The following is a 13,514-nucleotide window of genomic DNA, read 5'->3' as shown; positions in this document are numbered from 1 at the left end:
GTGAAATCAACTTTTGGTCGTGTCATTTGAGCAAGGAGTGGAGATTGCTGCTGACCAGTTGATGAACACATCAGGGCAAAGAATGAGAAGAAGATTAATTTCATTGAGTTACATTGGCCCAATGAAATAAAAAAATCTCAATATGAGGCTGAACTATTTCCGCCCCAATACCCGACCACTCCACCATTGCAAAGTAAGTTCAAAGCTCATGTTAAGGAGCTGACTTAGTTGAATTTAAACCTCCCCCCGCACAGTAGGTTGCCATAAAAGATGGCTTTCGAGATGGATGCTACGTGCTACATGTCACTGGACATCCCATCAGAGGAGAAGAGAAGAATGTCCTGGAAAAAGGAGAATTATTCAGAGATGGCTGCTGACTCCATAATTAAGTTTCCGCAGAGTCTCTGTTGGAGAGTTTATTATTCAAAATGCTCTCAGATGACATGCCAGAGATACATTGGTTTAAACATTCATCCTTAGCACCGGGGGGAGCAGTAGTGCTGGAAATAGGGTTTGGTTTGGTCAGAGGGCTCCAGATAGGGTTGCCAACTGTCCAGTCACACAAACCCAAACAGCATTGCTCCACCCCTGCCCTTTTTCCAAGGCCCCACTCTGCTCATTCCATCCTCCCCCCCCACTCCGTCACCTGCTTTCCCCTACTGTCGCTCACTTTCACCGGGCTGGTATAGGGGGTTGGAGTGTGGGAGGGGGTGCGGGCTCTGGGCTGGGGCCGAGGGGATTGGAGTGTGGAAGGGGGCTCTGGGCTAAGCCTGGGGCAGGGGGTTGGGGTGCAGGAGGGGGTGTGGGGTGCAGGCTCTGGAAGGGAGTTTGTGTGCAGGAGGGGGCTCTGAATTGGGTAGGGGCTTTGGGTGCAGGAGGGGGCTCTGGGCTGAGGCAGGGGTGCAGGGGGCGTAAGGGGCGTGGGCTTCGACTGGGCTTACCTCAGACAGCTCCCAGTAGGTGGCGCAGCAGGTTTAAGGCAGGCTCCCTTTAAAGCAGCCAGCATGTCCCTGCAGCCCCTGGGAGGAGGGGGAGGGGACTCTGTATGCTGCCCCCGCCCCCAGCGCCAACTCTGCAGCTCCCATTGGCAGGGAACTGTGTTAGATCTGAATTATATATTGGCCTGGCTATGTGGCTGATCTTTTAGGATTAGTAGAACCCTCTATATGATGAAATTGGTTTTTAATAACTAGAATCATAGAATCATAGAATATCAGGGTTGGAAGGGACCTCAGGAGGTCATCTAGTCCAACCCCCTGCTCAAAGCAGGATCAATCCCCGACTAAATCATCCCAGCCAGGGCTTTGTCAAGCCTGACCTTAAAAACTTCTAAGGAAGAAGATTCCACCACCTCCCTAGGTAACGCATTCCAGTCTTTCACCACCCTCCTAGTGAAAAAGTTTTTCCTAATATCCAACCTAAATCTCCCCCACTGCAACTTGAGACCATTACTCCTTGTTCTGTCATCTGCTACCACTGAGAACAGTCTAGATCCATCCTCTTTGGAACCCCCTTTCAGGTAGTTGAAAGCAGCTATCAAATCCCTCCTCATTCTTTTCTTCTGAAGACTAAACATCCCCAGTTCCCTCAGCCTCTCCTCCTAAGTCATGTGTTCCAGTCCCCTAATCATTTTTGTTGCCCTCCGCTGGACTCTTTCCAATTTTTCCACATCCTTCTTATAGTGTGGGGCCCAAAACTGGACACAGTGCTCCAGATGAGGCCTCTCCAATGTCGAATAGAGGGGAACGATCACGTCCCTCGATCTGCTGGCAATGCCCCTACTTATACATCCCAAAATGCCATTGGCCTTCTTGGCAACAAGGGCACACTGTTGACTCATATCCAACTTCTCGTCCGCTGTAACCCCTAGATCCTTTTCTGCAGAACTGCTGCCGAGCCATTCGGTCCCTAGTCTGCAGCGGTGCATGGGGTTCTTCCGTCCTAAGTGCAGGACTCTGCACTTGTCCTTGTTGAACCTCATCAGATTTCTTTTGGCCCAATCCTCCAATTTGTCTAGGTCCCTCTGTATCCTATCCCTACCCTCCAGCGTATCTACCACTCCTCCCAGTTGAGTGTCATCTGCAAACTTGCTGAGGGTGCAATCCACACCATCCTCCAGATCATTTATGAAGATAATGAACAAAACCGGCCCCAGGACCGACCCCTGGGGCACTCCACTTGATACCGGCTGCCAACTAGACATGGAGCCATTGATCACTACCCGTGGAGCCCGACAATCTAGCCAGCTTTCTATCCACCTTATAGTCCATTCATCCAGCCCATACTTCTTTAACTAGTCATCGTAAAGTGTCGGGGTGGTGAAATAAGAGCTGGAATGACTAAGGAGACTGCATTTTTGACTTCTTGTTAACCACTGTGATGAGACAGTGTGACAGTGCACCCCATAAGGCTTTATGGAAATATGTTTATGAATGTATATATGACATAACTGGAATATGTTTATGCTACATATACCATGTAACATATCTATGTAAAAGTTATGAACTACTGAAGATATTCATCCTATTTGTATTCACGTGTCATTGTTGTATTCAAAGTTATGAATATTGGCTGTGTACTTGTTTAATTTTAAATAGCCTTAGTAAGGCATTTGGTCAGCTTCTTGAGAAAGGAATGAGCAAGTTAAGTGCCCAATCAAGAAGCACTTAATGGACAATGGATCTTTCTTTGAAGGCTTCAATCCACATAAGACATCTACCTGAGAACATTCAAGGTAGCATGTGAACCATGGCTGCTACCTGTAAGTTTTGAGTCATGCATGGACATGTGACTTGCCCATGTGACTCCCAAACTCCATCTTGTAGCTGGAATTCTACACAGGGGGAGGGAGGAGGTCTCCACCCACAAGAGAAAGTCTATTTAAACCCCTTGGAGACCCCTCCATTTTGTCTTCAGCTGGCTCAAGAGTTAGCCTCTCCACCCCCAAGGATACCTGAAAGAAACTGGAACAAAGGACCATACTACAGGGGGTGTGAGTGATTGCTGGAGCCAGACTAGAAGGAGACTGGTCTGTAAAAGGAAGCTTACTGGAACTCCTCTGAGTGTGAGGTTTTATCTGTATTCAGTTTTCTTACTGTATTAGGCATAGACTTGCGGGTTTTATTTTATTGTACTTGGTAATTCACTTTGTTCTATCTGCTATTACTTGGAACCACTTAAATCCTACTTTCTGTATTTAATAAAATCAAAATTTTTACTTATTAACCCAGAGTATGTATTAATACCTGGGGGAGAAAACAGCTGTGCATATCTCTCTATCAGTGTTATAGAAGGTGAACAATTTATGAGTTTACCCTGTATAAGCTTTATACAGGGTAAAACGGATTTATTTGGGGTTTGGACCCCACTGGGAGTTGGACATCTGAGTGTTAAAGAAAGGAACACTTCTTAAGCTGCTTTCAGTTTAAACCTACAGCTGTTAGGAGACGTGGTTCAGACCTGGGTCTGGGTTTGCAGCAGGCTAGTGGGTCTGGCTCAAGCCAGGCAAGTCTCTGGAGTCCCAAGCTGCCAGGGCAAGAAAGCAGGGGCAGTAGTAGTCTTGGCACATCAGTTGGCAGCCCCATGGGGGTTTCTGTGATCCAACCCATTACTTTTGTTACTAGCTTGGTATCTAATGTTAGAATAACCACCAGCGTGGGGTGAGTCTGCCATATTCCTCAGCAGTTTGTCCTGAATCTGGTATTCTGAGCTGTGACCCACTGAGGTCAGGTGACACTTACAGAAACCTGGGTCCATTCCTTCAATGACTCACCCAGATGCTCACCATGAACCATATGGTTAGTCTTCTTGAAACCAAAGAAAAAACTTACATTCTTGAAGTGAAAATCGGTCTAAGTATTCCCAGGAAAAAAACTCTTTGCTAAAACATGTAATGCAAGGAGGAACTGCACCTTGGTACTCAGGGCCTGCAGAATGCTATCAACTACTCCCAGGGCTGGATTCTCCTATCACTCCAGGGCTTCGAAAATTGCAACTGGAGAAGTGCCAGGTGCTACCAGCTCCACAGGGAGGAATTTTGTCCAATGTGATTTTTAAGCAAGGAGGGAGGAACAAGGAGAACCAGAGACTGATATTATGATGCAGCAGAGTTTTTAATGCAAATGCAATTGGCAGTAGACAGTTACAGGACGAAATACTACAGAGCAGAAAGAATGTATTTCCAGAGTTTCAAGAAGGGCCACGACCAATTGCAGGCCTCAATGGGGTGTATTTCAGACAAGATGTTCTGTTTGCTTTGTTGCAGCTGCAGAGGTTGACAAACAAGTCCCCTTTGCAACCACTGTCAGTTCCTTGTTTTACCCCAGTTGGTGGGAAGTGAGACAAAACAAAATAAAAGCAGAGAATTATACAACTTCTCCCTATACGTGAGCTGTAGCAAAGGTCAAAGTGAGGCACTAAAGGAACCTATTGATGGAAAGGATAGAACATGTTGGGCCTAATTCTCCATGACAGCAAGGTCTCCTTTTCCCACTCTCGAGGGACTTCAAGTGATAATAAATGTAACTGCTATCCATCTTAAGTCCCCTATTTCTTTCACACTGCAGGGTCAGTGTAAACAGCCTGCATGTAATTCAGAATGAGTACTCATGTAAATAAGAGAATCAGCACATGGCTGGGGAAGCCTTGGCAGAAAGAGTCCTAAAGCGTATCATTAGAAATGCAGCATGCCTATCAGACCAAGGTACTAAGCACACACAGCTCCCACTGAGTTCAACTGGAGCCATGTTTGCACAGCACCTCTGAAAGACATGCCCGAAAGGTCAGGGGTGAATCTGTATCTTGCTGTTCATTTCCTGGTTCTTCCTTCTTCCACGGATGTTCCTGCTGGGTTTAGCATTGCCCACAATATCCACCAAGATACCTACGGCCATATCCCCCGTATCCCCATAATCCCCTGTAACCATAAAGACCCGGGTAACCACAGTATCCCCCATGGCCCAGTAATCCCCCGTAACTGTAATGGCCACCATAACCATATAACCCCCCTAAACCATACAATCCTCCATAATGGCCTCCATGGCTGTACAATCCCGCCAAACTGAATGAGCCCCTGAAACAGGTGCTCCTACGGCTCTCACTCCACTGTGCTGAGGGAAATTGCTGAGAATTGGTCCTGGAAGGGTCACGACAACTAGGGTGGGTTTGATCACCATTTTGGAGTCAGGGCACTGCCTAACGCATGGCTCGTTGCAGCTACCAGTGACTGGACAGGGCCAGGCCACCCCGCATTCTGGATAGCAGAGGCCTGAGAAAGTCATCTTTCTGAGAAGGAGGTAAACCTGTAACACACAACAGGGACTAGAGTAAAGAGAAGGTACAAGGGCTGGTGGAAGAAAGGCTTCAAAGCTAAGTTACAATTGTAGTGAGGTCTGCCTGGGGCCCGAGAGAGATGGGGGGAGTAGGCTTAGTCTCTATGTGCGTGGCCATGTATTTGTTCCTATTTTCTCTTTCTACACTTCTTCTTCACTTGCACTAAACTTCCCTCCTAGCTGGCCCCTTGAACTCCTATTAATAACATTTTCTGAAAAACACTGACTGGAATAAGTGTCACTGTTTCCATGATGGACACCTGTGATTCTGGATCCATTTTAGACATTTCTCAAAGAGAACATGGCTAGGATCACGGTAATCACTTTCTTTCGTTTGAGGATTTAACCTCTGCACGCAAACGAGTTGAGTCCAGTATCAGAGAGTGGCTCTTTGGTTTTCCAAAACTTGGGAGTCATCAATACTTGCTGACGAATAAACAGAGACTTTACTTTTCTCCATAAAAATCACTAAGGACAAGCTCCTCAGCTGGGGTAAAATGGGTTCAGGTCCACTGACTTTCATGGAGCGACACTAAATTACATCATCTGAGGAGAAGCACCTTCAAAGGGTATTTCTGCTCAGAAGAATGTAGGAATTGCTAGATTGGATCTCACCACTTGTCAGCTTCATCCTTTCTCCTGTCTCCAATAGTGAGGCATAACAGCTGCTTCAGAATAAAGTAGAAGACCACTGGACTGGCCCTTTCTGTACTAACCTGGGAAAACGTATTCATAATCCAAATAAGTGAAATACAGTTAAGTGATTTTCTGAAGTTACTGAAAAGATTTAAATGCCCTAATTCTTTTTCCAGTTAATAGGAAATATGTTTCCCAATTGTATATGTTGCAAAGTCCCTCCTTTAGCTTCAGATCATGAATCCACCAGTGCCTGCAACTAAATAACTACACAAGATAATTACGGAAGAAAACTCTGATCCCTCATAAAAAATCACAGTGAGTAAAAGCAAGGTTCAGGCTTCAATGAAAATAGCCCCTACTGTCACATCTCTGGAGTTTGAAGGCGATTGAGTCAAATTGGACCTACCGAGTTCACCATGAAGTCTGGAGAAGTGATTAGAAGAGCCTTGAGTCGTGAGCGCTTTTATACCGTTCCTATGACTTCCTGGAGAATCTTTTTGAAGGAGGTCCTAACTAGTTACCAAACAGACTTGATTACCTTTGTAAATCCTTTTTGAATGGAGCTATTTTCCTCAGGGTTTGTGATCCGTGGGCTAATCTCAGCCTCAGAGGGCGTGACATGCACGTTGCACTCTTCATCTTTCTTTCATCTTAAAATTCTATGGGCCAACTGCGTTCCTCGTGTCATTCCACTGACTTTTTTTGTGGCTGCAAAGAGAGTGAATGTCAAGGTGATTCTGAGCCACATCAGTAGCACAACAGGCTCTGATTAAAGGAATCCAGTTTGGTCCTTTCAATTCATATTGGTCGTGGCCAGGGGCATTGGGTCTTTCATTGTAAACCTCCTAGGCACGAGGGAGCCAATTTTGTGCATTCTCACCATGTGCGTCCCAAGCGGATCAGATCCAATTCCCTTTGAAGTCAGTGGGAGCCATTCCATTTCCTCCAGCAGGTTTCCCGTCAGGACCTTAAATCTGAAATTCACCCGTTGGCAGGGGTATAGTAAAATGCCCTATGAACAATTTTAGTCCCACTTTAAACTTTCAAACTGGATCTTATTAGGGGACCTAAGTGGGGCATGGGCCTTTGTGATGGCCGTCTGCCCAAGGGTGAATCTTACCCTATGGTGAGTAAAACTTTACCTAACATTGGACCTCCCCTTGGGTCACTCATGCTGTCATAAACGGCTGCCTAGGACAGATTTGCTCATGGGTCAAAGTAGGGATGGTGGTGAGTGAAAGGAAGCAGTGCTCTTTTATAGATATGATTTGAGTTAAGTCTTGGAATCTGTGCTCCATCAGAAACCATCTCTCCATCCATGAGCAGGAAAGAAACTGAGGTCTTGTAAGACAATGCAGCTGACTGAGCCCCGCAAGAAGCCGAGGAGAAATGAAAATAACTCATTCTTGGTGAAGGAGGAGATGGCTGTGCGATGAGATTTGACATAACGTCTGACCAGCCATAGGGCATGTAGCAGAAAACATTCCTGCCTGAACCAGAATGTTGTTTAGAATGTAAAAGATATCCCCAAGGGTGGGTTCCATATCCAGGGAAGAGGGCAGAACCTCTTTGATTTTAAGGCCTCGAACCTCTTCGAAGTTGAAGCAACTGTGTTGGTTTACACCAAGAGAGCACCTGCATTTTCCAATAAAAATGTTTCACAAAATACCACATGCAAAATTACATTTGAATGAAAATTAAATAGCACCAGATTGTGTGACTTTAGATCATGACCTGATTATGGGAATGACATGAGAGACCTTGGCCTCCATTTTTTTTTTAAAGTGACTCTGTTATTCAATGCAGAGGTGTCTAATCCCAACAATAATTTATTAATATTCTAAGAATACAACCCTTTGCATGTGTGAAATGTCATAACCATACAGTTAAAGGGTAGCATAAAATCCCTCCTTTAATATTCTAAGAATACAACCCTTTGCATGTGTGAAATGTCATAACCATACAGTTAAAGGGTAGCATAAAATCCCTCCTTTACCTGTAAGGGGTTCAGAAGCTCAAATAACGTGGTTGGCACCTGACCCAAAGGACCAATAAGAGAAGAAGATCCTTTCAAATCTGTGGGGGGAGGTTTTTTGTTGTGTGCTTCATTGTTGTTCTCTCGGGACAAAGAGAGGGACCAGGCAGGAAAAAGCACCTCTCCTAAAACCATACCTGAAATAAGCCTCTAAGATTACAAATTGTAAGTATAGCAAGAGAATGTGTTAGTTTATCTTTTGTTTTATATTGTGACTTTTCCCTGTGCTAAGAGGGAGGTTTATACCTGTTTTTTGTAACTTTGAAGTTTGGCCTAGAGTAGAATCCTCTATGTTTTAAATCTTATTACCCTGTAAAATTACATTCCATTCTGATTTTACAGAGGTGCTTCTTTTACTTTTTTTTCTTTATAATAAAGTTCTGTCTTTTTAAGAATCTGATTGGTTTTTAGTGTCCTAAAAACCCAAGGGTCTGGTCTGTGCTTACCTTGGTTACCCATCTGGTTGGTAGATTATTCTCAAGCCTTCCCTGGAAAGGGGGTGAATCACAGAATCATAGAATCAGAGTTGGAAGGGACCTCAGGAGGTCATCTAGTCCAACCCCCTGCTCAAAGCAGGACCAATCCCCAACTAAAACATCCCAGCCAGGGCTTTGTCAAGCCTGACCTTAAAAACTTCTAAGGAAGGAGATTCCATCACCTCCCTAGGTAACCCATTCGAGTGTGTCACCACCTTTCTAGTGAAAAAGTTTTTCCTAATATCCAACCTAAACCTCCCCCACTGCAACTTGACACCATTACTCCTTGTTCTGTCATCTGCTACCACTGAGAACAGTCTAGATCCATCCTCTTTGGAAACCCCTTTCAGGTAGTTGAAAGAAGCTACCAAATCCCCCCTCAGTCTTTTCTTCTGCAGACTAAACAATCCCAGTTCCCTCAGCCTTTCCTCATAAGTCATGTGTTCCAGCCCCCTAATCATTTTTGTTGCCATCCGCTGGATGCTTTCCAATTTTCCACATCCTTCTTGTAGTGTGGGGCCCAAAACTGGACACCGCACTCCAGATGAGGCCTCACCAGTGTCGAATAGAGGGGAATGATCACGTCCCTCGATCTGCTGGCAATGCCCCTACTTATACAGCCCAAAATGCCATTGGCCTTCTTGGCAACAAGGGCACACTGTTCACTCATATCCAGCTTCTCGTCCACTGTAACCCCTAGGTCCTTTTCTGCAGAACTGCTGCCTAGCCATTCGGTCCCTAATCTGTAGCGGTGCATGGGATTCTTCCATCCTAAGTGCAGGACTCTGCACTTGTCCTTGTTGAACTTCATCAGATTTCTTTTGGCCCTATGGAACTATGAAAAACCTTTGGGAAGCTCATGGGGTAAATCACTTGGTTGCCACTCATAGAATCATAGAATCATAGAATACCTCTCACTAGGGTGAGTTAACATTACTTTGTTAAAACACGTAATGCAAGGTGGAACTCCACCCCAGTACAGAAACCCAACAGAATGCTGTAAACTACTTCAAAGGCTGAATTCTCCTATCGCTCCAGGGCTTCAAAAAGTCACATCTTGTGAAATGCCTGATGCTGCTGGCTCTTCAGGGATGAATTTTGCCCAGGGAAATGTTTCAAGAAGGAGGGAGGAACAAGGAGAACCAGAAGACGGATATAACGATGCATCAGCGTTTTTAATGTGAGTGACATTGGCAGTACAGAGTTACAGGAAAAATACTTGAACAGAAAGAACGTATATTCAGTTTTTCAAGAAGGGCTGCAACCGAAAACCCACCTAAATGGGATGTATTTCACACAAGATGTGCTTTTTTGTTGTTGCAGCTGCAGAGGTGGACAAACAAGTTCCCTTCACAACCATTTTCAGTTACTTTTATTACCCCAGTCAGTGGGAAGTGAGACAAAGCAAAACAGAAGCAGAGGACTACACAGCTTCTCAATTAAATGTCTACCGCAGAGAAGGTCAAAGCGAAACACTAAAGATACGTATTGATGGAAAGGATAGAACAGACGGGGTCTAATTCTCCTTCACAGCAAGGTCTCTTTTTCCCTTGCTCTAGGGACCTAAAATGATAATACATGTAACTGATGCCTGTCTTAAGGCCCCTATTTCCTTTAAACTGTGGAGTTACTGTAAACAGCCTGCGTGTAATTCAGAATGAGTCCATATGTGAATACGAAAATCAGCACTCCACTGGCAAAGCCTTAAAAGAGTCATAAAGCGTAACATTAGAAATGCAGCATGGCTATCAGACCAAGGTGCTGAGCACACACAGCTCCCACTGAGCTCAACTGGAGCCATGTTTGCACAGCACTTCTGAAAGCCATGCCCAAAAGATCAGGGGTGAATCTGTATCTTGCTGTTCAATTCCTGGTTCTTCCTTCATCCATGGCTGTTCCTGCTGGGTTTAGCATGGCCCACAGCTTCCACTGAGGTACCTATGGCAAGATACCCCAGAACCACATAATCCCCCAGAACCATAACCACCCAGGTAACCGCCTAATCCCCCATAACCATATAATCCCCCATAACCATAACCGCCCAATCCCCCATAACCGTAACGGCCACCGTAACCACCATATCCCCCTAAACCATACAATCCTCCATAGCCGTACAATCCCCCATGACCCAATGAGCCCCCAAAACCGGGTTCAACCACAGGTGCTCCTACGGCTCCCACTCCGCTCTGCTGAGGGAAATTGCTGAGAATTGGTCCTGGGAGGGTCACGACAACTGGTGAGGGTCTGATCACCACTTCGGAGTCAGGGCACTGCCTAACGCATGGCTCGTTGCAGCTGCCAGTGACTGGACTGGGTCGGGCCACCCCGCATTCTGGATAGCAGAGGCCTGAGAAAGTCATCTTTCTGGGAAGGAGGTAAACCTGAAACACACAACAGGAACTAGAGTAAAGAGAAGGTAGAAGGGCTGGTGGAAGAAAGGCTTCAAAGCTCAGTGTGGCTCAAGAGAGAAAGAAAGAGGGGCCTTAGTCCCTGTGTTCATGGCCATGTATTTCTTCCTATATCCTCTTTCTACACCTCCTGTCCACTCGCACTAAACTTCCCTCCCAACCGACCCCCTAGAGCCCCTCTCAATGGCTTTGTCTGAAAAACACCGACTGGAACAAGTGTCACTATTTCTATGCTGGGTACCTGGGATTCTGTGTCCATTTTAGACATTTCTCAAAGAGAACATGTCTGGGATCATGGTAATCACTTCCTGTCATTGGAGGATTTAACCTCTGCATGCAAACCAGTTGAGTCTGGTTTCACAGTGTAGTTCTCTGGTTTTCCAAACCTTGGAAGTCACCAAAATATGCTGATGAATAAAGAGAAAACTTTACTTTTCTCCAAACAAATCACTAAGGACAAGCTCCTCAGCTGGGGTTCAGGTCCACTGACTTTCATGGAGCAACACTAAATTACACCATCTGAGGAGAAGCACCTTCAATGGGTATTTCTGCTCAGAAGAACATAGGAATTGCTAGGCTGGATCACACCACTTGTCAACTTCATCCATTCTCCTGTCTCCAATAGTGAGAAGTAACAGCTGCTTCAGGTGAAAGTAAAACACCACTGATTTGGCCCTTTCTGGACTAACCTGGGAAAGTTTCTTCCTAATACAGCTAAGTGAAAAATGGCTAAATGACTTTCTAAAGTTACTGAAAAGATTTCAATGCCCTAAATCTATTTCCAATTAATCAGAAATATGTTTCCCAATTGCACACGTTGCTCCTAAAATTCCCCTATTAGCTTAAAATCATGAGTCCACGAGCTCCTGTAACTGAATTACTACACAAAATAATTATGAGAGAACACCCTAATCCCTAATAAATATCACAGTGAGTACATGAAAGATTCCATCTTAAATGGAAATAGCCCCTACTGTCACATGTATAGAGTTCAAAAGCGATTGAGTTGAATTGGACTTACCCAGTTCACCGAGGAGATGAAGTCCGGAGAAGTGTTTAGAAATGGTCTGAGTGGTGAGCACTTTTATACAGTTCCTAGGACTGCCTGGAGGATCTGCGATGCCGTTTGTGGAGGCGGTACTAATTAGTTACCAAACAAACTTGATTGCCTTGCAAAATCCTCCTTTGGATGGAGCTGTTTTCCTCAGGGGTTGTGATGATTGGGCTAATCTCAGCCTCACAGGGCGTGACATGCACATTGCGCTCTTCATCTTTCTTTCATCTTTATATGGCATGGACCAACTACATTTCTCATGTCATTCCACTGACTTTATTGGTGCTGCGATTATAATGAATGTCAAGGTGATTCTGAGCGACATCAGTAGTACAACTGGCTGTCATGAAAGGAATCCAATTTGAGCCTTCCAACTCATGCTGGTTGTGGTTATGGACATTGGGCAGTTTATTCTAAACTGGCCAGGAAGCAGGGAGCCATTTTTCTGCATTCCCACCACCTCCATTCCCAATGGGTGAGAACCAATTCCCTTTGAAGTCAATGGGCATCATTCCATTGCCACCAGTGTGTTTCCTGTCAGGACCTTAAGCCTGAAATTCACCCTTTGGCAGGGGGATGGTACCATGCCTATAGACAACTTTAGTCCCATGTTTAACTTACAACTAGGTCTTAACAGGGACTTAAGTGGAGCATGGGCCTTCGTGATGGCCCTCTGCCTATGGGTCAATATCATCATATGGTGAGTAAAAGGTGACCTACAATTGAACCTCCACTTGGGTCACCAATGCCATCTCAAAGGGATGCCTAGATCAGATTTGCTCATGGGTCAAGGAGCGGGATGGCGGAGAACGAAAGGAAGCAGTGCTCTTTTATGTCAGGATCTCTCCATCCAGGAGCAGCCAAGAAAAGGACGTCTTCTGAGACAACGCAGCTGATGGAGCCCAGCAAGGAGTGGAGGAGAGATGAAAATCACACATTCTTGAGGAAGGAGGAGATGGCTGTGGGATGGGATTTGACATTAACTTTGACCAGCCATAGGGCATGCTGCACAAAACATTCCTGCCAGAACCAGCATGCTGTTTAGAGTGTAACAGATATCCACAAGGGGGGGTTCCATGTCCAGGGAATGAGTTGGAGGAGTCTTCCTTTGATGATGAGGCTCTGAACCTCTGTGAAGTTGAAGCAAGTCTGTTGATTGACACCAAGGGGGCACCTTCATTTTCCAATAAAAATGTTTTAAAAAAAACCCAAATGCAAAATTACATTCGAATGAAAATGAAACAGACCCAGATTGTGTGGCTTTATGTTACGACCTCGTTAACTTAACGACACCAGAGCTTGGCCTCCATTTTGTTTAAAGTGACTGTATGACTCAGTGCAGAGGTGTCTAATCCCAACAACAATTTATTAATATTCCAAGAATACAACCTTTTGCAAACCAAGATTTATTGACACAGTGCAGCCAAGAGGATCTGCGCACCATCATCGCCAGGAGGTGTTGGAGATGGATCAGCCATGTGCTTTGGATGGAAACTGATTCCATCACCAGAGTAGCAGTAAGATGGACACCTGAAGGCAAGTGACAAAGAGGCCGACCAAAAACAACATGGT

The 13,514-nt window shown here is 45.2% G+C and overlaps 1 protein-coding gene across 1 annotated transcript in view; it reads right to left on the bottom strand.

Annotated features, from left to right (window-relative positions):
* The window catches only part of LOC141992890 (uncharacterized), a 188,001-nt gene extending 177,161 nt beyond the window's left edge, over window positions 1–10,840 (bottom strand). Inside the window, exons 1-2 of the mRNA XM_074962261.1 lie at window positions 10,444–10,840; window positions 4,887–5,006 (exon numbers count right to left, since the gene is read on the bottom strand). Of these exons, the coding sequence (XP_074818362.1) occupies window positions 4,887–5,006; window positions 10,444–10,840 (517 nt within the window). The remainder of the gene's footprint in view (window positions 1–4,886; window positions 5,007–10,443) is intronic.
* Window positions 10,841–13,514: the final 2,674 nt, after the last annotated feature.

The sequence above is a fragment of the Natator depressus genome, chromosome 1 (genome assembly GCF_965152275.1).
Source record: "Natator depressus isolate rNatDep1 chromosome 1, rNatDep2.hap1, whole genome shotgun sequence".
Classification (NCBI taxonomy): domain Eukaryota; kingdom Metazoa; phylum Chordata; order Testudines; family Cheloniidae; genus Natator; species Natator depressus.
This window is presented reverse-complemented; position numbering and strand designations above follow the sequence as displayed.